The 26,111-nt window shown below is 49.2% G+C and overlaps 1 protein-coding gene across 1 annotated transcript; it reads right to left on the bottom strand.

Moving 5' to 3' along the window:
- Nucleotides 1–3,921: 3,921 nt before the first annotated feature.
- On the bottom strand, nucleotides 3,922–24,446 carry MYO1A (myosin IA). Its single transcript, XM_029954133.1, has 28 exons — nucleotides 24,436–24,446; nucleotides 23,642–23,775; nucleotides 23,393–23,508; nucleotides 23,035–23,129; nucleotides 22,739–22,843; nucleotides 22,493–22,539; nucleotides 22,296–22,359; nucleotides 21,992–22,090; nucleotides 19,947–20,050; nucleotides 19,685–19,832; nucleotides 18,949–19,067; nucleotides 18,784–18,870; nucleotides 16,868–16,933; nucleotides 16,614–16,718; nucleotides 14,584–14,646; nucleotides 14,188–14,388; nucleotides 13,793–14,019; nucleotides 13,241–13,441; nucleotides 12,874–12,967; nucleotides 12,237–12,386; nucleotides 11,842–11,910; nucleotides 11,346–11,420; nucleotides 6,925–7,059; nucleotides 5,927–6,033; nucleotides 5,421–5,553; nucleotides 5,152–5,304; nucleotides 4,846–4,973; nucleotides 3,922–4,422 (listed from the first exon to the last, which is right to left on the bottom strand). The coding sequence occupies exons 2-28, from the start codon at nucleotides 23,753–23,755 to the stop codon at nucleotides 4,296–4,298; spliced, it is 3,132 nt and encodes a 1,043-aa protein (XP_029809993.1). The 5' UTR covers nucleotides 23,756–23,775; nucleotides 24,436–24,446; the 3' UTR covers nucleotides 3,922–4,295.
- Nucleotides 24,447–26,111: the final 1,665 nt, after the last annotated feature.

Genomic DNA, 26,111 nt, shown 5'->3' with positions numbered 1-26,111 from the left:
CACCCAGCCCAGCATCAATCTCTTAATTGCTTCTTTTTTTCTCACAACTACATGTTTTCCCAACTCTAATCTGTCTCCCTGAGGCCCAGGCATCTTCTCCCCAGACATTTCAAGCCTCCCCTTCATGGCCCACACTGTTGAGGATGCTTATGTTGCTCACTTCATACCCAAGGTAGAGTCCCAGGGGAGAGTCAGAATCAGAGTGAGGGTGGAAGGAGAACCAGAGAGAGAAGATGTTGCTGAAGGGAAGAGCGGGGGTGTGGGGGGAAACTGAAAGCAACTTCAAAGCCATGTGCCACTCTTAGCATTTCCTATTTTTCAGATGAGGAAATTGAGGCTCAAAAAGTTCAGTCTTGGGGCACCTGGCTGGCTCATTCAGTAGAGCACTTCTTGATCTTGGAGTTATAAGTTCAACTCTCACAGTGGGTATAGAGATTAAAATTTTTTTTAATCTTAAAAAAATTCAGTCTTGTGCTCCATGACACATAGTGTCTGGAGAAGAGCCACAAATTCGGTTTTGGTTTTTCACTCCAAACTTTCCCCTAATTTAATGCACTGCTATTAGCTTTGACCAGTGAGGAATCAGTTAACTCTCCTGGAGGGAGTGGTTGTCCCCCTCTCCAAGACACCTGGAGATTTGGGAACTTCCACTCTTCTACATCATGGATTGGGAAGAGAACCACAGCCATTGGGTACTTACTGCAAAGACCTCCCATTCACCAATGCCTTCCCCAATCACCATACTTAAAATGACCACCTTTCCATACTCCATATCCTCGTTTCTTCTCTTCATCACTTATTACATCTGATACACTAAATATTTCACTTATAGACTGTCTACCCCACGCTCCACCAGAATGTCAGCATCACATTGGCAAGGACTTTATCTGTTTTGTTTACTATTGGATCCTTCGCTTTATAGCGGTTGGCATATAATAGGTGCTCAATAAAAATGTATTTATAAAACAAAAAAGGAAGCCTGGGTCTTCCTTCTTGCATTGCAGCCCAGTGTGGATCCTCCATAGAGCGTCTCAAGTGCTGCTGGAAATGCTTATCTCTCCCCTCCATACTTCCAACACTCCACCCACTCTGGGATTTGGGCCATACTGAGAGAAGTCCCTGCCAGCACATGGCCCCACGTTCACCCCTGAGAGAGGGCAGCAGCTGGATCTCAAGGCTGTTTTATTATGTGAGAGGCCAGTGGGGCCACATTTAAGCTTCCCATTACCCAGCTAATTACTGGGCTGTATGGGCCAAGCATGCACCAGGGTCCAGGGTTGGGAGCCTTTGATGGGATGAGGGGTAGTAGAAGCTGGAGCCTGTCTATGTGGAAATGGCTTGGCAGGTTCATGCCCTTGAGAAGCTCAAGTGCTAATCCCAACTGGAAGTAGCCATCTTCTACCTCCTCTCCTCCCCCTACCAATCTGGAGAAGGAAGTCCAAGCCAGGCAGTCTGGAGGAAACCAGGGGTGCAAGAGGAGGAGTGTTAGACTGAGGGCTGAGGACTAAAGCCTCCTGGGTGCTATCTCTGAAGCAGACTCTCCCTCCCCCCAATCCACCCATCCCTACCCGCAAGCCCTGGCATCAGGGAAGCAGGGCTTCAGCAAAGGTCCACCATGAATAATGTCCTTTGATGATGCAGCATCTTACGGAGGATGGCAGGAGCCAAGGAAGGGGGGGAACAAGGGAATGGCAGGGAGAACTGATCACCCCTTGATCTCTGGGCAAAGTAAAGACTTGAAAGAGCTAATGCTAAACTAAGTGAGAGAGCGGATGAAGGAGGGAGGCTTTGAAGGGCTAGGGTCTTGCCCACAGACCATACGCAAATGGCATGTAAAGTGAGTATTGCAGCTATGGGGAATGTAGGTGCTTTTTCCTTTGATATTTTTTTTTTTTTTGGAGCCACATCTCTGTGGGCTATCACTGGCCTGGAGGAACAGGGTCCCTAGCAGACCCTCCCTCAGGAGCTCCTCCCCTTTGTTGCTTGTGTGGGTTGGGGTAAGGAAAATGTGTGTTGCATTGAGCTGGGATGAGATGGGGTTTGTGGGCCATTCTTGGGGGTAGAAGTGGATGCTGACCCAGTGCATGCTCTGCATTCCAGATGACCCGCATATGCCTACCACATGCACCACCAGGCTGCAGCATGGGGGCTCCTCCAACCTCCTGGAGGGGTGCTGCGGGGTGGGGAGGGAAGGGCCAGGGCTATAGGTAGCACTGGGTGGAGATACTAGAAAAGATTGGAAGGATGGTGACTTCTACAAGCTGGTATGAGCTGATGTACTAGAATGGGTCCTCATGGGGGTTAGGGGGCTCCAGGATGGCTTGTGCCCCCCAGAAAAACAACCCAGACTTTGAGAATGTTGGCCTGGCTGAGGGGAAGCAGCAGAACTGCAGCCTCTCCCGTCGCACAGGTGGCACAAGTGGGGCAGCCGAGCCCCTTCCTCAACCTAGCATCAGTCCACATGACTGCCAGAGAGGGGACAGGAGGGAGATCAGGACTCGAGCCCTTCCCTGTTCCCCCCCATCCCCTCCCCTGTCCAGAGAGCTGACAGTGCCTCCAGCCCTGGGGAAGCAAACGCAGGATGGGGAGCAGCAGCTGCATATTCTCCTGAAATTGCTTCTGAAAATGACCAGACACTTCACTGGGAAAGTGACGACAATTTGGGCCCTGGGAGCAGGAGATGAGGCAGAGAGCGGGGGCGGTCAGGCTCTGGTAACCAGCCCCCTCTCACCAGACAGGATCTCCTTGTCTCATTCTGAGAAGTCAAGGATCGTTGGGGGGGGGAGCTGTGGCGGGTGGCAGAAGGCTGAGGGGAGCCTGAGCTACCCTCACTCAGGGCACAGCCCCCCTTCCGCCAGGGAAAAACGGCCTCCCTGGGCCCTCTCCCAGCTCAGAGCTGGGTGTGCCAGAACATGGGCTTGTGCTCAGAGAGCAAGATGAATCTGCAGGCAAGAAGAGAAGTTAATCAGGTCTCCCGCCGCCGTCATGATTACCTGGGGCTGTGAGCTGCCTGCCGATGGCAGCACTGAGGTGGAGGGAAACCCCAGCCTCAAGGCACAGTGAGCTCAGTGGTGGAGAGACGGAAGAGGCAAGGAAGGTAGGGATCGTGAAAGGAGGGAGAGACCTCCAGAGACAAGAACAAAGGCAGCCATTTGTAAGCTCTCGCAGAGCCCGTATCTACATTGTACTGCAAACATAGGAGCTGCTTGTTCCCTAAAGGTAGAGACCGGGATGGGAGAGGCTGGGACAACACAGAGTCAATGAGGAAACGGATATTAAGGGAGAGGGGAGATACTTAAAGCATTATACAAATTATTACATATTAATATTAGTCAGAGCCCACAGAAATGGGGACGAGATGGTGTGAGACAGATGAAAAATGAAAAAAATATATAATAATGGCAATGACACAGAGAAAATAAATGAAGACAAGGGGGAGGGGGTCAGTCATAGGGGTGGGAGAGTCTGGGTCAGGGAGCCTCCGCCCATGAAGTGCCACCAGCTGCAGGCCCCAGCTGTCGGACAGTGATTAGCAAGATAACTTTTGGCAGGAGCAGCCTGGCAACTCTGGTGTATGGAGAGGAAGAGGGTGCTGGGGGGCAGATGTGACAAAGCCCAGTGATGAGCTTGGGGATGGAGGGGGCAGTGGAGCTCCTGGGTGCAGGGGACCCTGCATTCCCCAGCTTACCTCAGCTCACATGAGCCCTCCAGCCTGGGGCCTCTTTTTAGGCTAACTCTCCAAAGCATCCTACTTTCCGCGAAGACAGGGATCCTCACTTCTTCCCTCCAGGGACACACTTAATGAATCAGCCCAGTGGCCACCTGCGACCTGAGCCCCATCGCTGGCTGCCCCACCCCCACCCCAGTATCTCCAAACCCCGCTGGAGCTCAGCCGGTCAAGGAGTCCGGAGACAATTTCCCTTCTTTTCCATTCTTATTATCTGCATTTGCTGGCTCCAAGGAGCCTGAGGAGGAGATAGGGGGTGGGGTAGTCGAAGTACAAGCACTGTGAAGGTGGGGGATCAGGAACCCACCCACACTGAGCAAATATTTGGGAAGTCACTTGTTTTATTAGTGGGCAAAGCGGCTGAGAGTGGGAGGAAGGTAAGTTCTAAGGGAGAGGGGCCTAGGAGAGTTTGGGAGAAGAAAGGTCCTCTTCAAGGATTCCTCAATCTCTGAACCCCACACCACGAACAGAGAGAGGGGTGAGACACGAGATCCTCCTACGAACATGGGCGGGTGGGACTGGCACGGGCCCAGAGAAGCTGCTGTCTCTGCATCAGGCCCCCACCTCTTCACTGTACAGTCACTTCCAGGCAACGGCTCCCTTTCTTCTTGCATCTTAGCTTGTCGTTCCTGCCACCCTCAGGGCCCTGGATGACCTTGATAGCCACACTGCTCTCCTTGAACCTAACTGAGAACCTGGAGGGGGAACAGACAGAGGGGTAAAGCTGGTACCCTCATCCCCTCACTCCTACTCCCATATTTTCATGATGGCTTCCCTTCTCCTTCTTTTTTTAATTTTAATTTAATTTTATTTTTTTTCCCATAATATTTTATTGTCAAATTGTTTCCCATACAACACCCAGTGCTCTTCCCCATAAGTGCCCTGGAGGGCATCACCACCACCTCTTTTCCTTCTCCTTCTTAAAGGAAGTACGTCTCTCCTCTCCTCATGTCAGAGACTCAAGGCCCCAGAGAACCTGGGTGGGGAGACTAATACCTCCAAGCCTTGCCTTGACAGAGTATGCTTCACTTTCTGACTACATGAATTTTCCCGGTCACAATGACCAACAGCTTGGTCATGCCCCCAAGCTGGCCCTCATCCCCAGCTCATGGCCTTACTTCTCAGTCACAGTGATTAGAAGTTGCCTCTGTGTGGCATCCAGCACAGCCTGGTACATTTTGGTTAGCAGTTCAATCACATGTTCGCTGACCAGCAGGAAGTCCCCCTTGGAGCCCACTGAGGATATCTTAGGAAGGGAGAAAAAGAGTGGGGAAGGGATTCATTTCTCCTCTGCAGGAGCAGCTTGAGAGGCATTGAGGGCCCAGAGTGAAAGGTCTGGTCCGCTTCACCTCTAGCCCACCGTAGTCCCATGATGCCCACTACCTTCTCCAGCGTGAGGTCCTACATCCACAGAGCTCTGATACCTCACTCAGATGCAAGCTGAAAAGCCCATCCTTGAAGCTGGTGACTGACACCTCGGTCACACTATCTAGTCCAATGACAGTTTTGGCCTGGGACTTCTTGGTGTCTATGAGAATCACATGCCCCTTGGTCAAGAGAAGAATTCGAGAGGAAGTCTAAGGATGGAAAAAGAAAGTGTGAGGAAAGGTGAGGATTAACCGCACCCTTCCAGCTACCAGCCCCAAGGCTCTGGATCAGGCCGTGGGCAGAAGTACAGGGTGAAGGCATTCACCTTGCCATTGCCACGATTGACCTTCTTCACAGTGTCTGCCATCAGAACAGGCCCTTCCTCCCCGCCCTTCAGCTTCTGCACCTTGGGGTTCCCTTGCAGTCCAATGTAGTCGCCGCAGAATGGAATGGGGACACTGAGGACACACAGGAAGTATATGGTGGAGACAAGATCCTCACTGCTGACCTCCAAGGTCCTGAGCCTCCCCCACAGGGAGTTCCCATGCCCCTTCCCCCATCCTCCACCATGTCCTCTATCTCAGTGGTTCTCAGAGCATGGTCCAGGTCCAACATCAGCATCCCCTGGAACTCGTTGGAAAGGCAAATGACAGGGCCCCAGCCCCAGATCTGCTGAATCAGAAACCTGAGGAGGGGGTTCAGCAATCCGGTTGTTATCAAGCCTGCCAGGTGGTGCTGATGCACATTAGTTTGGGAACCACTGCCCTATCCCACCTTGGGAGTCCTCTCTTTGCTCTAAATGTAACTGTGCAGGGTCTGAGGGGCCCTGACCTCTGGGGGTAAGAAGCCTTCTTGTCCTTGAAAAGTTCGCTGGCACAGAGCTTCTCCTTCAAGATCTCTACCTGCTTTGGAGACAGCCGATCCCGGAATTTCTTGCACTGTGAAAAGGAGGGGCAGGGGCTAAGATCATGGAGGCAAAGGGCAGGCCTGGGGCAGGGGTTGGGAGAACACTCAGAGGTGGAAGGAGGGCGAGGGCTGGAGAAAAGGAGAGACAGGGAATAGAACAGGCTCTAGGCACTTCAGAGAGAGGGCAGTGGGTGGAGGAGCACTGCCCTCCCTCCAAGGGACTCTGGGGGAGGGGGATGGAAATGTGCCAGGAGGGCTATATGCCAGCACACAGCACAAGGCCTAGTCAAGACAAGTGCTCAGTACACATTTCCTGAATGGAAGCACACTATGCTGAGTGAAATAACCCAGATATAAAAGGACAAATGTATGATTCTACTTATATGAGGTAGCAAGAGCAGTCAAATTCACAGAGAAAGTCGATTATAAGTTCCAGGGGCTACAGGAGTGGGGCATGGGGAGTCACTGCTGCAGTTTGGGGTGATGACAAAAAGTATGGAGATGATGGTGGTGATGGCTGCACAACAGTGTGAATGTGCTTAATGCCATCAGACTTACAAATGGTTAAAATGGCCAGTTTTGTGATGTATACTTTTTCACAATAAAAAAAAAATGAGGGCTGCCTGGGTGGTTCAATCAGTTGAGTGTCTGACTTCGGCTCAGGCCATGATCTTGTGTTCTGTGGGTTCAAGCCTTGCGTCGGGCTCTGTGCTGACAGCTCAGAGATTAGAGCCTGTTTCAGATTCTGTATCTCCCTCTCTCTCTGCCCCTCCCCCATTCATGCTCTGCCTTTCTCTGTCTCTCAAAATAAATAAATGTTAAAAAAAATGGGGAAAAAAAGTAGAAGAGGGAGGCAGAAGAGGAAAATCAGAGGGAGGAGGAAAAAAAGACAAATGAGAGCAGATGTACTGGGCGCTGCTCACCTTCCAGTGGTAGAAGAGCTGCCGCAGCTCCTGGTTCGCTGTGTTGAAGCACCTGTAAGGGGCCGCTGGCCACGTTCTGTCCAGGATATTGGTAGATGGCAAATTGTTCCTCAGCCCCAGCAGGAACTTCTGTGTCTAGATTGGGAGCAGGGAGATTGGGAGTGGAACGATGAGAAAACAGACTGCCCAACAGGCAAACTGTCATCCAGGGCCTGCCCCCTGAAAGGAGAGAGGCCACCCAGAGTGAGAAGCAACAAGTAGAGTAAAGATATGGACGGGAGTCACCTCCTGGATCTCTTTTAGGACCCAGCACAGGCTGGAGGCTGGGCAGGGAGAGCATGAATGGGAGACTGGAGGGAGAGAAGGGTTAGTTCCAAGTGAAGACCTGATGCCCAGGGCAGTGAGGTGAGAGCAACCAGGATGAAAACTGACCTCAGTATTTTGCTCCTGTGACTTCCTATTGTCTCAGTTCATAGCTGCCTACAGCTAGCTGGCTGCCACTGTCTGCACTGGCTACAGGGCAGGGACCAAACCTCCCCTCCTCTCTGATCAGTCAAGCCCGATGCCTCAACCTGGCACTCAGAGTCTTCAACTTAGAGCCCAACCTCATGCCCAAGGATCCCCTGCATGATCCCGGCACTCTGCTCAGGTAGGATTCCTCAGCCAGGGCTTTGCCCAGCCCGGTGTGCTCACTCTGTGCCTCATGCTGCTCTCCACTCAGCTCTGCCCCTCTCAATTCTACCTATCCTTTCAGATGCAGCTCGAAGCCCTCCCTGATTCCCTGCCTCTCCTTCCTTTGAAGCCCCATGGCACTTTGTCTATATTTCTGTGTTTGTACTATTACCTGTGTGGAAATCTTTTCCCTCTTCTAGACAGTGAGTCCTTGGAAGTCAGGATTCCAAGCTGAGTTGTTTTTCCCCCCTTGCCATCCAACAACATTTATTGAGTATCTGCTCTGGGCCTGGCATATGACGTAAGGTCAGATAATTATACATGTTCTGATGCAAAAAAGCTGGCCCTGAGACTGGAAGTGAGCAGTAGCATATCCCAGAAACAAAAAGAAAGTGAGACTTGATTGAACTGAGCAAGAGGAGAGAAGATCAGAGAATTGGTTGGTCAAGTACAGTCACGAAGGGCCTGGTAGGCTGAGGTAAGAACACTGGCTTTTATTGGGAGTAAAATGGAACACCATTAGAGGATTTTAAGGGGAAGAATGACATAATCTGACTTACGTACTTTTTTTATTTCATACAGTTTATTGTCTCATTTTGAAAGTTTTTAAACTTACATAAAAGTTGAAGAAACATTACAGTGAACATCTGCATGCTATATATATCCCTCACCTAAATCCATCGACTGATAATGTTAACACTTTGCCGTATTTTCAGGCTTTTTACACATGCACCATATATGCAAATAGGAATAAATAAATATATACACACTCACACATATAAAAATCTTTGCTACTATTTTACCCTAAAGTAGGTTATACAAATCATGACATTTTCCCCTAAAACTTAAGCACATGTCTCCCAAGAACCAGGACATTCTCCTACACAAATCATAATTCCACCTCCATACCTAAGAAGACTAACATTAATTAGATACACTGATCCAACAGCAACGCATGCTCAAATTTCTCCTAATGTCTTTTATAGACTTCTAAAAATGTCCTTTTTAGCTTTGTTCTTATTTTTTCTGCTCCAGGATCAAACCAGTGTCACCGTGGCATCTGTTTAGTCCCCCAAATCTAGAATAAGGGCTCTCCAGTCTTTATATTCCAGGGAGCACCCAGCACCCTATTTGTTTATGGGGTAGAATTACTGAAGATATAGAAAATGGCTTGATCTTTAGCACTTCCAAGTTTTTGGAATTTTTTTCAAGTTTATTTATTTTTGAGAGAGAGAGTAAGTGGGGGAGGAGCAAAGAGAGACAGGGAGAGAGAGAGAATCCCAAGCAGGCTTAGCGCTGTCAGCGTGGAGCCTGATGTGGGGCTCAAACTCACAAACCGTGAGATCATGACCTGTGCCGTAATCAAGAGTTGGACACTTAAACAACTGAGCCACCCTCACACCCCAAAGTTTTTGGAATTTTTATGAAAACTTTTTACTAAGATGTTAGTAAAAAGTTAAAAAAATTAAAAAGGGGGAAAGGCAGGGTATGCAGTATATTGCTGTAACTCTCCAGGAACTATCCGACTTCTTTGATTCTTCCACTACAAAGATCTTGCAGGCTTAGTCTAATCACCTTACACTTTGGTTTAAGTCCCCAGTCCTTAGTCTGGTCTAGTTTGATTTAATTCAATAAACATTCCTAAGCATTTACCGCAATCCCTCATGTGCTAATTGTTGTTGAACCTCTGAGGGTTTTCTTTTTTTAATTTTTTGTTTTCTCTAGATCCAGAAAGTCTTGCCTTTCCCTATATAGCCCTTCTGCCCCAAGTAGGTCTCTATGGGGAGAGGGGGGACAGTGTGGGGAAGCGGTCTTAGGCAGGCGTTAAAACTCTGGGGTCAGGGCACTTGGGTGGCTCAGCCAGTTAAGTGTCTGACTTCAGCTCAGGTCATGGTCTCACAGTTCTTGGGTTTTAGCCCTGCGTTGGGTATTGTGCTGACAAGAGCCTAGAGCCTGCTTCCAATTCTGTGTTTCCCTCTCTTTCTGCCCCTTCGCTGCTTGTGCTCTGTCTCTTTCTGCCTCTCAAAAATCATAAGTTGAGAGTGCCTGGATGGCTCAGTCGATTAAGCGTCTGGCTTTGGCTCAGGTCATGATCTCACAGTTTGTGGGTTCGAGCCCTATGTTGGGCTCTGTGCTGACAGCTAGCTCAGAGCCTGGAGTCTGCTTCAGATTCTGTGTCTCCCTCTTTCTCTGACCCTCCCCTGCTCGTGCTGTCTCTCTATGTCTCTCAAAAATAAATAAAAAACATTTAAAAACTTTAAAAAAATATGTAAAAGTTCAAAAAATTGAAACAAACCAAAACTCTGGGGTCAGTTTGTATCCCAGCTCTCAAACTTATCACCTGTGGGACCCCTATCATGTTATTCAGCCTCTCTGGGCCTTAGTTTTTCACCTATAAAATGGGGGAAAGAAAGGGCCTACCTCACAGGATTGTTGACGACATTAGAGTTAATGCATGTCAAGGGCTTAGTGCATAGCAGTGTTCAAAAAACCTTAGGTATTAGCATTAGTTATGGGTAAGACAGTGGTAAAATACAGACTAGTCAGAACACTGGAGGGATTGATGCGTAGTGTCCCCCTGTATGCGTGTTCTGTAGGGAATCTAATTTACTGAAATATTGGTCTGAACCCAACAGCTCCTGGGGTGACATTCAATAGATACCTGATAATATTCAGGTGAAAGAAAAGGTAGAAGAGGGGCCAGTCAGGGGATAAGAGCCAAATCAGATCCCAGGCTTGGGTATGCAGCCAGAGAGCTCGTACTCTAGGAAGGCAGACACGCTGGAGCCAGCACGAGGAGACAGAGGCAACGCAAGAGGCCTGGGAAGATGGAGCTTCCTGGGGTGGGGCACAGCGATGGCTCAGGGAGGCCAGAAGGAGACCCAGAGCCCCCATTCCACAAGTTGGCTAGGGATCCCACCTCTACAACCACAAAGGGGAGCTCCAATGAATGTGTCTCATGTCTGAATGGGCATAATTAGTAAGTCCTAACAACTATCAAAAACAGAATCAGTGGCAGTCAGTTCTCATTTACCCCAGCCCTCTGTCCAAAACCTCCCGCACTCCCTCCTTCTTTCTCTCTGGCCTCTCTCAAGGTTTCACAGGAGGGGCTACTCTCTCCCTGTCTGTTCTCTGTTGCCACTCCTCAGAAGCACCGTTGCCATTAGATGGATGTCTCCAGAAATACCCCTCCTCCTCTGTCCCTGTTTTGCATGGCCTGGCTTCTTCCTACTATCCTGACCCAAGTCCTCCAGAAAAGATCTTTCTTGAGATTTCATTTGGGACTTGCTTCCTATAATGTCAGAAGAGCTAGAAGAAAGATACAGTCTCTCCACTTTCACCCCCACCCTAAAACTGATCTTGGAAGGTTGAGTTAGTTAACCCCATGTCCTCACTCTGCTTTTCCATGAGCCTCAGTCTCTTCAAATTGTTGTTAGCCCCAGTCTCTTCTCGGGCCTATTCACCATGGACCAGTCAGTGGGTGCTCTGGCACCCCTTCCTGCCACAAGGTTGCCCACAGTGTGCACTCCTTCCAGAGTGCACCCTGATTCTGCCCTTGGGCTCGGAGGCACCAGAGCCCCATTCCCTCTTACCCTAGGACTTAATAATTAAGTACCTGCAGATCAAAGAAGGCCTTTGGGGGAAAGCTTTGAGTCACTTCTTCTCAAACCCCTCATCTTCCTTTTCCAAACCCGACCCTCCCTCCTCAACACCCCCTCCACCTTCCACCATCAACCCCCACCACTTACCAAGCTCTTGTAGATGAAATCTGCCAAGGTGAGGGCAGCCCCTGACCGGAAGTATTTTCGATAATTCTTGCGGGCCTGGCAGGGACATACAAGAAAGGAGCCAAAGTAAAGATTGATGGTTAGACCTAGAAGATAAGGAGACAGATCTCGAAGAGGTTCTACTGTTTTTCAACCACACAAAGAGCAAAGTATGATAAAGCACTGAGACTGTATTGGAGGCAGAGAGTAAAAAAGGCAGACAAGCTGGCAATGAGGAAGGCACTCAAAGCCAAGTCAGAGGCACACCTAGGCATATACACACTTCTCCCCAGCATGCACCCACACTCCCAGACACACACCCAGATGCAGGCAGACCATCACACAGAGGTATGTCCTGGGTGTGGGCAGGACTTGCTTTCTGCTACTTTTTCCTCCGGGCAACTGGCACAATCCAGGAGAAACCATGTAGGGAAGGACCCGTGTGCGCGGAGGAAATCCCTCTCCCCTTCCACATTACCTTCCACCCTCTCACAAAAGCCTGGATCAGCACTGTTGATGCCCTTATCTTCTCATAGCGTTTCTTTTGCTGCAGAAAACAATAGGCCTGTTAGAAAAAACTCTGTCCCCTAGACCACCTCTCCTACTTCCCATTCTCTCCCTCTTTTTTCAATGTTTGTTTGTTTACTTTAGAAAAGAGACAAAGAGAAAGTGGGGAGTGGGGAAGGAAATAGAATCCCAAGCAGGCTCCACACTGTTAGTGCAGAGCCTGATGTGGGGCTTGATCTCACAAACTGTGAGATCATGACCTGAACCGAAATCAAGAGGCAGATGCTTAACCGACTGTGCCACCCAGGCGCCGTCCCACTCTTTGATTAGAGTGAAAGGGATGGGACTTTGGGGGACAACTGATACCATGTTGCCTCGAAACCAGGAGGAAATGAGGATCTGACTCTTGCGCATCAGCTGGTAGTTGGTGCGGCAGCGCCAGCCCCGGTAGATCTTCTGAATGAGTGTGGCCAGCTGCTGCAGTCTCAGCCGCCGCTGCTCTTCCAGGTAGAACAGCTGTGGAGAGGTGGAAGGGGGGACAGGAAGGCTGGCCCAGGGGAGCAGTGCTGTCTCCTCCTGGAGCCCCGGTGCCAGGGGTGTCCCAGCCAGTGTTTTACTCATTCCTTTGACATCTTAGTGCATTCATTTATTCACTCACTCATTACTCTGTTAAGTGTTATTCACTTAACAGAAACCTACTGAACTCTTAACTTTGTCATAGGCACATGTGAGGTTTGGAAACTTAGACATGAGTGGCATATCATCTTGACCTTCAGGAATTCTGCCACAGGTAGAGGCACTCAGAGTGACCCGTGCAAGCAGAGTAGGGTAGGAGCCCAAGGATTCGGTTTCCAGGGACAAAGTCCCTTCAGAGAGCAGACTTCCTCACCCACCATCCATCCCAAGTTACAGATGCCCCCCTCTGCTCCAGCCTCTAACTCATGGGCCCTCCAACTCTTCTGTCTCCTATCCCAACCAAACACAAATGCACCCTCCAACTCACAGTCCTAGGGCTTCTGATAAAGATCTTTGTCTCCCCGAAGGCCAGCTCCTCTGAGGACAAGCTCAGCTCCCCCAGGACCTTCTCAACTCCTTCCCTACAGGAGCGGATGGGGAAAGCTGCCAAGAGGCATCTCAGAGAAGGATCTTCTTTCACCTTTCCCCAACCCCTTATACCCAGGAAGAAGACTTCAGGGCTTAGACTTAAGAGCCTCTGCAAAGTGATTGGTCAATCCATTTCCCCAAGTATCCATTCGTGGAGCTTTGATGATTTATATAGCACTATCTGCTCACCCCACCCCACCCCACCCTTGCCCAGATGATCCCTGCACTACCCTTCCCTTCTACCCAGTCTCCCCTAGGAGTCTTACCTGTCTCCCCCATTCCAGCGAGGCCATGTATTCCGCCCCAGCATTCGGTACCTTTCCAGGAAGGGCCCGTACCTCTGGCGGTAGGCATAGCCTGCCCGACGCACCCGCACATTCTCCAGCAGTCCCAGGTACCGAGTCTGGGTGGCCACCAGCTCCGACGAGAACTGACCTCGCTGCTGATGCTCATTGGGCTTTATACACCTTGGGGTGGGGGGAGGGGTGCAAGGCACAGGCATCAGGAGCTTCGCCTTTGCAAGTGTGGCCTATCCTGGTTCCATAACTTTCTTCTGCACACATTCTCCTTAGTAGAAAATTTTCAGAGGAAGTGAACACACTGGCCTTCCCAGCTTCACTCACTATAGCATGGTCTCTACCAAAGTCTGATGCCCTCCCTGCCACAGGACTCTCAGCTCCTCATTTTTTATGAGGGACAGGCCTTCTGATACCCTTATTCCAGAGACACTCCCCCCCAAAATGGACAGGTTCCATAGTGCATGGACCCTGCATTTGCCATCATGTAAGCTGCATTTCCGTATGTGCCCAGCATGTCACCTGATGTAGTTGGGGTTTTTGGAATACAGGTTCTTCATTAGTATGGCCACAGAACTCTTGAATTGGGCTCCAGCAGTTGGGGGGCGTTTGAGAGACGCCTGCTTGGGATCTCCCTCAGGGAACAAAGACCGAAGGAGAGGGTGCTGGGCCTTCCACATGGCCTGGGACAAGTCCCGGAAGAGTAGGTCATTGTTCTTATCGATGAAGCTGTTCACATTGTAAGTCACCTGTTGAGGAACAGCTATGGGTCTGGAGGGCCCATGACCTTGTCCCAGAACTTGGCACTCCCAATCTCATTGTGAAGTATTCCCAGATCTCATCTTCCTGCAGGTCCTCCCCCATTTCCTTCCACCCATGCCCAGGCCCATCTCTACCCTCCAGCCTTGCCATGTCACCTTGCCCGCATAGTGGCAGATGCGAAAGCAGCTGAGGCCCATGCTGTGGTCATACTGGCGCTGGGCGTTCTGGGTGACTTTGCTCTCATAGTAACCATGCTTGGAGAAGACCTGGTTCAGCTTCGCTAGGAAGGTGGAGTCACTGACCACCCCAGGCCGTAGGCACTCCTCATCCAGCATGGCCAGGATGCCTCGCTGATTCTGGTCAGTCAGGGGAACAAGAATAGCTCAACCTAGACCTGATCCTCCAAGATGTCCACATTCTCACTGCTGACCCTCCACTCCCTTATCCTTTGCCCACTTCACCATCCTTACCAAGTGGGGCAAGGGGAGAGGCAGAACAAGGACATTCAGGCAGTCTGGAAGAGGGTCTCAGATAACAGAAAGATAACTCACATGCTCAATGAGGTTACAGATAATGCCATTATCAAAGTAGTCCACCTTTGTCCACGGTATGCCCTGGCAAGAAGAGACGTAACAAGTTACAGGAGCAGGTCCAAGACGAGTCTCCAAATATCTCACCGAACTCAGGTTCCCTCTCTCCTAACCCACAAAGGACTCAGAAAGCCCTGTCATTAAGAGGGGTCCTTGGTGTGGCTTCTGTTTAGGTCCTCATCCTTCCAAGGTTGATGGAGAATTTGTGGGGTGGGAGACATGTGGGAGGACCCAGAGCAGCTGGCGGGGCGGGGGGCGGGGGAGATGCTGCAGAGAACACTGTAGGTGGTGTGGGGTGTAGATTGGGGTAGGGATTGCCCCATTGTGGGAGTGGGGAAGGATCTTTGAGCATGTGCAAAAGCAAATGGCCACACTGCTCTGGCAACGAACCAATAAACCCAAAGCACATGAGGGAAGCATCTAACAACAAACCTAACTTGATAACACCTTCAAAGACCTACATCAGTGCTTCTTAAACTTGCATGGCAGTCATCTGGAGGGATTGTGAAGACAGACTGCTGGGCCCAGTCCCCAGGGTTTCTGATTCAGCATGTCTGGGACAGAGCCTAGGAATCTGCCTTTCTAACACCTCTCCAGGGGATGCTGTGGTCCAGATCACACTTTAAGTACTAATCTACCTGATACTTTGGGACTGTATAGTTTTTGTTTTGTTTTTTTAAAGCAAGAATGGTACAGAAGACAATCGTTCTCCACTTAGGGATAGCCACAGACAGGATAGCTCCTGATCCCACCCAAGAGCTAGCCCTCCCAGACTACGGCCATTCCTAGGTGTGGGGGTGTGGCTGGGGAACACAAGTCTCTCCCCACCACCCCTCACAGATCTTTAGGGAACGTAGAGTGGAATTAAGTAAAGTTGCCTTCCCATTTCATCCCCAAAATACCTTCCCCAACTAGTTACATGAAGTATGATATCCTTACAATCCTATGTAGCTATAAAGATGCATCTAATAAACTATAAATTTAAAAAAAGATGCATCTTTATATATGATATGGAAAGATCTCATTAACTGTTTGGTGTAGAGCAGAGTGTATTCACTGCTGTTTGAAAAAATTCTGTGGGAAAATAAACTTCTACATTTGCCAGATTACACATAAAAGACCTCTGAAAAGAGGGCCACCTTAGTTGCCTCTAGATGGGAGAAGTAGGAGGCTGGGGATGGTTTGAGAGGGAGCCCTTTCTTTATACGCCCTTTTAAGGTTTTTGAATTCTGAAGCAGGGTGATGTAGTCTCTAGTTGATCATTTAAAATTTTGAGATAAAAACATACAAAACAACTAAAACAACCCTTTCCCACACACTGTGACCACATTGTCTGAAATTCTGCTGTAACAAATTCCTGAGGGTTCACAGGCTGCATCCCTGGGAGCGTTTTGATGAGTGAGACTCTCAACCATTCACACTTTGGGGGAGATTAGCTCAATCAGATAGCTGTTCTAACACCTAGCCACAGAGAGCAAGGGTCCTCGCTGAACAGGGGAAGGAGTGTGGAAATGTTGAGCCACAAGGCATTTGTGGGGAGGAAGTCTGGGACCAGGGTGCTACATGAGGGGACAGTGACATCAGCCAGGGCCCGAGGAGACAAAGAACTGTGAGGTGTCAGAGAAGAGCACCAAAAGGAATGTGGTGGGGTGACAGGCCTGGGAGAAATGTCCCTTCTAAATCTGACTCACAGTGTGCCACAGGCCATGCACAGTTGTCACTTCACCCTTGCGAGGACTCCCCCCCACACACACAGCCTTCCGTCAGTCAGCCCCTTGCTTGCACGCCTGGGGTGGCAGCAGGGGACTGGGGGAAGGAGAGCAAATACTAGGGCTTCTCGGTAATGCTGCACTGTTGAGCTGTGCAAGGGGAACTTTTTGTCCTTGGTGTTCCCATCTGGGCACAAGTGAGAGGACACTGGGATGGAGGAGAAAGACAGATGCGCACCGGAGTCACTTCGGGGAGGAGACATGGGATAAGGCTCAGCGCACCTCTCTCTTGTATTCCTCTTGCTCCTCTTTCAGCGTCATCTCGATGAACACCTGCTGCAGCTTCTCATTGCAGTAGTTGATCACAAACTGCTCAAAGCTATTGTCCTGAAGGAGGGGACCCAGGTTAGAGGGAGCAGCTCAGCCGGAGACCCTTCCCCCTCCCAGCTCTCCCCTCTTGCAAGCCCCTCCCTTTGAACCTCTGCACCTCAACCCTAGGGAAGCAGGGTGGCTGCCGTTGGGGGAAGCACTCTCACCTCTAAAATTTCAAAGCCGTAAATATCCAGGACCCCCATTACCTTCTTGCTCTCCCCGATGCCCACCTGAAGAGGAGGAAAAGATAAATCTGAGGATGGGCCTCCTCTGCACGCCAGGCCAGGCCCTTCTGGGTGGATGTGATTGGAACAGAGGGCAAACAGCACTTGGGTAGCCTGACCAGGCTGGAAAAGAACTGTTATAACTTTATTCTCCTCCCTACTCTACATGCTAGGGGACAAGCGGAGGGAGGAGAGGAGTAGGGAAAGGTAAGCAGATTCCAGGATGGTGCTCCCAGGGGACGAGGTAAAAAGACTTAAAATCTTCTCAGGAAAATAACCATCTCTTACATTTATAGAGCATTTTACAAAAATTCTATGTTCTCACTTCATTAAACCTCATGATAACCCTATATGATGTGACTATTCCCATTTTACAGATGAGCCGATCAAATTTCAAAGGAGCTAAGCATTGTTTAATCCCATTTTCCCCTGTTGCCTTTCCATAATAGCTTCTGAATTGAAGGCATTTTCGTGTACAAATTTTAAAAAATTTAATGCTTATTTTAATTTTAATTAATAATTAATTTAATTTAATTTAAATTTAATTTAAAGTAACGTTTATTTTAATTAAAAATTTTTTTTAATATTTATTTATTTTTGAGAGACAGAGAGAGACAGAGCATGAATGGGGGAGGGGCAGACAGAGAGAGGGAGACACAGAATCTGAAGCAGGCCCTAGGCTCTGAGTTGACATGGGGCTCAAACTCATCAACTGTAAGATCATGACCTGAGCCGAAGTCAGACACTTAACAGACTGAGCAGTCAGGCACCCCACAAAAAAATTTAAATAATAGCTCTATTTGTATCTAATTCACAGTCCATAAAATTTACCCTTTAAGGGTGTACAATTTAGTGGTTTTTCAGTATATTCAAAATGTATCTTGGGGCACTGGGGTGGCTCAGTTGGTTAGATGTCAACTCTTGGTTTTAGCTCAGGTCATGACCTCACAGTTCATGAGTTCAAGCCCCATACTGGACTCTGCACTGACAGCATAGCTCTCTCTCTCTCTCTCTCTGCCCCTCCCCCTCTCTTTCTTAAATAAAAAGTAAAATGTGTATGACCATCACCATTACCACTACCTAATTACAGAGCATTTTCATCACTCCCAGAAGAAATCTTGTACTCCTACCCATTAGCTGTCACTCTACCTTCCCCTCTCCCCCAACTCCAAGCCCCTGATAACCATCAATCTAATTCCCATCTCCATGGATTTGCCTATTACACTTCATATAAATGGAATCACCTTTTGTGTCTGGCTGCTTCCACTTAAATGTTTTCACGATTTGTCTGTGTTGAGAACGTATCAGTATTCCATTACTTTTTATGGCCTATTTATTTATTTATATCCCATTATATGGATATACCACATTTTATTTATCCATTCACCAACTGATGGACATTTGAATTGTTTCCACTTTTTGGCTTTTATGGGTAATGCCTCTATGAACATTTGGGTAGAGGTTTTTACGTGGACATCTGTTTTCAGTTCTCTAGGATCTGTATCTGGAGTGGAATTTCTGGGTTATATGGTAACTATGTCCATAATTTTATCTGATCCTCACTAAGCCCTGTGAAAGGAGGTAGGCATTAGCATCCAAGTTTCCAAATCAGGAAACTGAGGCCCAGAATCTCTGTGAAACTAAAAGGCCACACAGCTGGTAAGCAGGGGATCCAGACAATTGAACCCAAAAACCAGAGGTGCTTCCACAACAACACACTATTGGAATTGCACCCTACCCTTCATCCTTCTCATTCTCTTCATTTCAGAACCCAAAGTATAGGGATGGTGACCAAGACAAGAAAAGTGAGAAGTGAGGCAGACAGGAGAGCACTGAGGGAGGGAACAATCTCTCACCTTAATACTTTCGTTGATTCGATTCACTATCCAGTTGAAAAGGCGGCTATATATGTTCTTAGCCAGAGCGTCCCGAGCATACTGAGCCTGCAGGAAAGGGCCACCTGGTTAGGATGGCAGCCACAGAATCATCTCAGAGTCAGCCCCCTCCCACTGGGCCCTTACCTGGATGACATTCAGTGTAGTGACCACCTCCTCTTTGGCTGTTTTCACAGTCCTTGAGCATAAAGCTTTCTCTAGTTCCTCTGAATTCAAACCCATCATTCTCCCAATCTCCTGGATACCTGGAGTGATGAGGAAATACAATGTGGCCTGAAAGAGGGCTATCTCCCAGGGAGGAAGGACTGAGGGCGGAGAAGTGACACTGCTGGGAGACTGGTCTCCCAAGGTCTTGCTGGGAATATCCTTGCCACCATAACATGGCCCAGGAGGAAACTCTGGGGGGCAGGGGAGGCGGGGGAGAAGAGGAAGCTGTGGACACTTTAAATTCATTATCTACTTTATTTTTGAGTAGGCTTCACACCCAACATGGAGCCCAATGTGGGGCTTGAACTCACAACCCTGATATCAAGACCTGAGCTGAAATCAAGAGTCAGACACTTAACTGAGCCACCCAAGTGCCCTTTCATTATCTACTTTAATAGGAGAATCTCCTGAAATTCTTTGCAAAGACTCCACTTAGACTCAGAAAGGTGCCAGAACCAAGGTCTATCAAACTCATAACCTCACTCCAAAATGCCTCACTAGGAATTCTTGATGAGTGTGTTTGGGGACGAACTCAGGAATGGCTGAGTGGGACTGAATCAAAGTGAAGTCAGTTACTCAGGAGATGGTGGAAGAACAGAAATTGTAATAGCAGATTCAGGGAGCTGCTTAGGGGTACCAGCAGGGTGGTGCAGACCTCTCTCATCACAGATGCTACTTGCTGATGTCCTATTGGCCTGGGACTCGTCTCCTAGTTCCACGTTCCCCAGCTTCAGCACCAGAGCCGTCACCTCTAGCACCTGTTGATTCTCCACCTCTGAGAACCCAATCACAGTCATTGCATTCTGGAGGAGAGAGCAGAAATGAGAAGCTGAACTGTGGTGCCAGCTCAATGCTTCCCTTCTCAAAGCCAAAGCCTGGGCTCAGCAGATGGCCTAAGGCCCACCATGGGCACCCACCTGTACAGACTTGAAGTTGGAGGCGTCATCCATGCCATCAACTCTAGACACTTTCTGGTTCAGATAAGCATAGCGACTTGTGTCCCGTTCGAGCTTCAGGGCCTCTGGGAGGGTCAGTGTAAGGCAGGAGGTTTAGTATACAGGCTCTCAGGAGTCCTCCATCCTTAACTCTCACAGCCCTTGCCCTAGCTTGGTTTACTGATTTATTTGAAGGAGCCATTATTGTTTTAGGTTCGTCTCCACTTCCTTTGTTTTGGGATCATTAATTCCCATGATAATAGACTAAATTTTCAAGCAGTATTTAGGATTTGGGTAGTCTTAATTGTTGAGGATTTTCCCAACTTATATGAAAGAAAAGACTTTCTACTCTTCTTCCCATCCTCAGGGTTTTAAACTATAAACACAAACAAGCAAACCCTCCCTTATGCTTAGTTCTCAGTGGCTCAGAGAGGAAAGACAGGTGAGCACATATCTCCCATCCACCCAGAGCCTCAACACCTCACCCTAGGACTGGGTTGGCTCACTCATTATTTGTTCACTAAATACCAACAACGTGGCAGGTACTATGGTCCCCAATCCTGACCCCTCTCCTGGAAACTTTCCTTGAACATTATGGTGCTGAGCCAAAAGGCTCTCTTGAGTTCCCCCATGGTGGATCTCTATCCCAGCCCATAACACATGGGCTAGGTTTTGTTTTATCTGTCTCTCCCACAAATGAACAACTTGTGTGTTGGAACTGTTTTTTTCATTTTCATTTTCTGTGTGCCTGGCTGGCATACACAAACGTTTTTTTTTTTTAATAAATGAGTCAAGGTTATGGCCCAAGCTGTTTACCTGAGATGGGAAGAAGTAGGTTAAGCATGAAGCTTAAGGGATATCAGTGATCTGTTATTCAAATGATCTGAGAATCAGGGAAAGTCCCTCAAACTAGAGTTTAATGGCAGCTTCCCCTGAGACACAAATTTCGAAAGAGGAACCTGCTAAAGAAAGGTATCTGGACAAAGAGTGAGTCAGAAAGGCCCTGGGATGATGACACCAGGGAGGCTCTGCCCAGGCTTAGCATAAGCCAATGGGTGAAAGTTAGAATAAGATACTGGTGTCTATGATTCAGACAAATTGAGCACAGCCCAGACTATTGAGCTAGGAGGAATAATGAGACCTGTGGGAGCTCTTGAACCATGGAGATCCTTAGGAGGGGAAAGGAGATAGGCACACACCCAGCAGAGAATAACCAGATGCCCAAAGAACAGGTCCTTGTGGGCCATATACCCACAGTGCTCATAGCTAGAGGGGGCATTGGGAGGCAAGCTCTGGCAGGGCCTGTAGTCCCACCAGACCCTGCAGTGATGCCCACCTAGAACCACCTCAGGCCCATCCAGTATCCAGGGCTCCCCAGGACAAGGCAGAGGGTTCCTTGCCTTCCGCACCTACAGCCACTCCCACAGGCCTATTGAACATATCCATCATCCCTAGAAGACTGTAAGTTCTTCAAGGACAAGGTCAATGCTACCGTATTCAACTCTGTATTGCTAGAGGCTGGCACAATGTTTGATCAGAGTAAGTGTTCAAAAGATGTTTGAGGAATGAATAAATGAAGCCTCCATCAAACCATCAAAGATAGGGGCTGGGAAAGACAGATGTAGACCCAGAACAACTTCAACTACTGCTCATCAAAATTTCTTGAACACTTAAATATCCTGTGTGATTTCCTGCTGAGCTATTGATTAAGTCCCTTAAATTGAAGATAGGAAAGAATGGTAGATGGAAATAAGTATCCCATTTCTGAACCCAAGCAGGACAGAGAAATAAGAGCAAGTCAAGAGACAAGAAGGTTTATTCCTAGCAATACAATCCCAGAAAAAGAAGAGAGCACAGAGGTCAGGGGATTGTTCCCAACAATGAGTGGATGAAATTCAGTGTGAGGAATGCAGGAGAAAGGAACCTGAGGGCTCAGCGGAAGAGGCAGGGCACAGAAGAGCCCAAAAGTTCTAGGGATTGAATGGAAGCTGGAGACCTTCTTCCACGCATCTGGGACAGGCACATACCCAGCAGGTGCGCATCTGCTCCGGCCAGTAGCTGATAGAAGATGTGGAAGTTTCTTTCTCCATCGAGCTGCTTTACCACTCGGGATTTCTCAAGAAGGTCTGGCAGGGAATTAGAAAATAATGTCCTAGGGCTCAGGGAGATCCCACAGCTTCCCTCTAAGCCTGCCTTCTTTGCTGGTATGACTAGTGGTAGGGAAGTCTCCTGGTGGTCCACTATTCCTTCCTATGGTAACAAATCACCAGAAAGGGACACTGAGGGATGGGGAGAAGAAAGAGGTGGTGAGCAGAATGGGGAGACACGTACAGTTTGTGATGACTCCACCAAGGGGGGCTCCCTTGAAGTCAAACTCAATATCCATGTATTTTCCCTTCAGAGACCAAAGAGAGAGAGACTTTGCTTCTTCTTCTTCACACCACCCTGTCCACGAGGGGTTCGTGCGGCATTCCTCCTTCTCATGCCCCCACACCCACTCCTCCCAGGCCAGGGAGATGGTCACTCACAAATCGAGAGGAGTTGTTGTTGCGAATGGTCTTGGCGTTGCCAAAAGCTGCGGAGATGAGAGAGGAGGTGAGGCAACTGAGGGGAGAAGAGGGGTTCTAGAAAAGGGGAAGAAAAGAGGTCTTCCAGTCATCAGGCCAATCTCAGATTTTTCAAGCTGAACAAGAAGAGGGAAAGAGGGTGTAGGGCTGAGTGTCTCTGGAGCCAGCAGGATGGGGGGTGAGGAGGGCAGAGACTGGGATCCTTACCCTCCAGCACCGGGTTTGACTGAAGCAGTTGTTCCTTCACAGAGTTCACCTGCTCCCCCTTCCCACAGACAGCTGCCACGTAAGACATCACCAGCTTACTGGCCTCTGTGCAAGAGAAAACTTCACATGGAGCCCCACCACTCTCCTTAAGTCCCTTCATTCCAGCACTACACCCCTCAGAAGCAGAAAAAGCAGGAAGGAATTTCTGGGGTGGGGGAGGACCAGCCTGGCTCAGAAAGAGACGAGAGGGTGGTTCCAGCAGTGACTCCACGGCCTCCCCAAACCAAGCACCTCACCAGTCTTGCCGGCTCCGCTCTCGCCCGTTATGAGGATACACTGGTCTCGGTCCCGGTCCCTCAGTGACTGGTATGCCACATTCGCCAAAGCATAGCTTGCGGGGAGGAAGCAGGTGATGACTGATTTGGGGGCTAATTCAAGACACTATCTTTCACTCCATCTCCAACTTCCAGAGTCCTCCACTCTCCTCACTTGGACTAGACTGAGGCAAGTGATAGGCCTAGGCAGGGTCTTCCTGGGACACTGGGGGAAGGGGCAGCTGGAGTGCTTCCTCAGGAGAAAGGATGGAGAAAACTAGAGTGTCTCACTGTCAGGAAGCTGGGGCCCTGTCAGCCTGCCCTCAGCCCCTTTACTTACATATGGGGCTTCAGCTCATAGAAGGTATAGTCCCGGTATTGGGCAATGAACTCTGGACCATAGATGGGCAGCTGCTGGTAGGGATTCACGGAGATCAACACATTCCCAATGTAGGTCTGGAGCCAAAAAAAAAGTAAAGAGAATGAGCAGGGGTGGCCATAGGGGAGGCTGAGAGGGGGGATGAGGGAGTGGGAGCACATGAACTCTCTGGCCACATACCCACAGCCGGGGGCACCCACATGCACTCACATAAATCTCCTTGTTTTCATAGCGCAACTGGAGGTTCTTGAGCAGAGACTCTTGCTCCAGAGGTTCCAGGAGCACAAGGTCCTCCACCCCCACACAGCCTTCCAGGAGAGTCATGGCCAGAGGGGCTGCTGATCCTAGGAGTAAGGGGGTCAGTTTGCTGAAGTCTGCTCAGCTTTAGGGGCCAGTAACTGTGTGGGGGGTGGGGGAGGTGAGGAGGGCAGAAGGACCTAAAAAGCCTTCTCCAACTCCTGCCCTAGAGAGAATTCTCAACCTAGGGGTCCTCTGGACTAGCCCGAGCTAACTGTGGGAGGCTGCAGAAACCCTCCCACTGGGGAGAATCCTCTGCTCTCTGGGCTAGGGCTGGTAGGGAGGGGCACGGGTGGGACAGGACCACCTGCCTTTGACCAGGGTAAGGAAGGCACCCAGCAGGTAGCAACCGGGAAGCACAGTTGTGCTTGCAGGAGAGAGGGCTAGGGAGGAACGGGTAAACTCTGAAAACTTGCTCCTTCCTGCAGTGAGGCCCTGGCCAGGGTGCAGACTCCTTGACCCTTTACCCCCAGTTCTCCTTCTCAACTCCCTACCTCTCACAGCTTCTATTTCAGTCACCCAGTCCACCCAGAACCACTGCAAAAGTTCTTCTAAAGGCCCCTCTCATTGTCACATTGAGATTCATCTTTTAAATGAGATGAGTTGATTAGAGGAATAGAGGCAGGAATTCCTCCACAAAAGATTAGAATACCCTAAAGAGAATAAAAGTTAGGTTGGTTTCTCCAACACCAAGTAGCTCTCAGGACCTCTGGATGTGCCTATTTTTCCATCTCCAGCTTTAACATCCATTGCTATAATCTTCCAGCATGGACTTTGCCCCACAGGGACACACCCAGCTTTTTAGCAGCTGGTGGGAGTGGGCAAGGAGGAACAGAGTTATTGTGAGGCTCATCCCCTGCGCAGTGGGCACATGGCAGGTGTAACCTAAGGAGGAAGCCCAGCCCTCCTCAGTCTTGCCTGTGGGACTGAGTAGGCGGGGTGGCCTGGTGCAGGACAGAATTATTAGTACAATGGTCAGGGCTACTCCCTAACAGGAATAAAAGAGCCACATCCTCCTAGTCTCAGGCAACGCTGAACCTGGGTGGGGGAGGGGAGGGAAGCAGGAACTGAAGGTGGGGCAAGAGGGGAACACAGGCTGCCTTTTAGCCTTTACTATGCCTCCCCCAAGTTCCAGAAAATGAGAGCACTTGTCACTTCCTGGAAGGACGCAACTGAGAGAGCAATAAGAATACTGAAAGTAGCAATCTCTAACAATTAGGTGCCATGGGCCAGGCAGGGCTCTAAACACTATGTACTAATTCATTTGATCCTTACAAACAATATCCTGTGAAGTAGATACTATTATTATCCTACATGCTCCAGATTAAAAAACAAAAGTTAAACTTTTAAGTAAGTTGGCAGGCAAGGGTGAGAAACAAACAGGGCTGGAAGAAGTCATCTTCTTTGGATTTGGATTTGAGGGGAATGGGAATGTAATTAGTTAGAGGTGGGAAAGGGAGAAAGAAAGCAGTTCCCATATAGGGCACCCCAAAAAAGTCCAGAGCAGTGACAGGTCAAGGCAAGACTCACCCAACACTGGAACGAACTACAGTGTAACTTCAGTGTCCCTTGGAAAATCGTAGATGAAATCCCAATTTGATAGGAAGGGGGCATAGGAGTTCCAAGGCCCTGAGGGTAGACAGATGCCTTCGTTATTGGGAGCTGTCCATGGTGTCGGGGAGGCCAGGAAAGAGGTTGCCCTCCTCTTGCCAGTGTCCACTCTTCTGACCTTCCACTGCGCTGCCTTCTCCAGCCCAGGCTCCCTGTGCCAGTCAAGCCAAGAGAGGCCAGAGATGGCTGCTCAGCACAAAGTCCGAGCCTTTTCCTGCTAAGGGTGTGGCTCACTTAACTCTTTAAAGGCCTGAAGGCCCAGAGGGAGATGCTCATCACATGAGAAAGCCTACTCTAGGTTACGAAGGTACCTGACCAGGCTTAGCTGAGGGGGTCAAAAAGAGTTCTTGCTCCACTGGTTGCAAAATTTGGAAGTAAGAGCAAAAGTGGAATTTATAGCCAAGGAAAAGCTTTACAAAGAGGTAGGCTGGAGTGTCTTCCTAGGAAAGAAACAGTACTTCCCTCAAACCTTCCTATCTCATTGAGAGTCAGAGGGTGTTAATGACATTACTGGGGGAACTAAGCAGACAAAATCCCCAAATTCCCTCCCCCCATGAGTCAGCCCCCACAAACAGACCCAAAGACTAAAGTTAGTAATACCACCTGGCATCTGTATGGATGTCAGTTTCATTGACTCCCACCGGTATCATCTCACTGAATCACAACACCCTGTGAGCTAGGCAGTACAGCTACTCACTCCATTGAAAAGGAAAATCAGAGGCAAATACTGAGGCTCAGAGAGGTTGCAGAGACAGTATATGGCAGGACCAGA

This window comes from Suricata suricatta, chromosome 10, assembly GCF_006229205.1.
Source record: "Suricata suricatta isolate VVHF042 chromosome 10, meerkat_22Aug2017_6uvM2_HiC, whole genome shotgun sequence".
Classification (NCBI taxonomy): domain Eukaryota; kingdom Metazoa; phylum Chordata; class Mammalia; order Carnivora; family Herpestidae; genus Suricata; species Suricata suricatta.
This window is presented reverse-complemented; position numbering and strand designations above follow the sequence as displayed.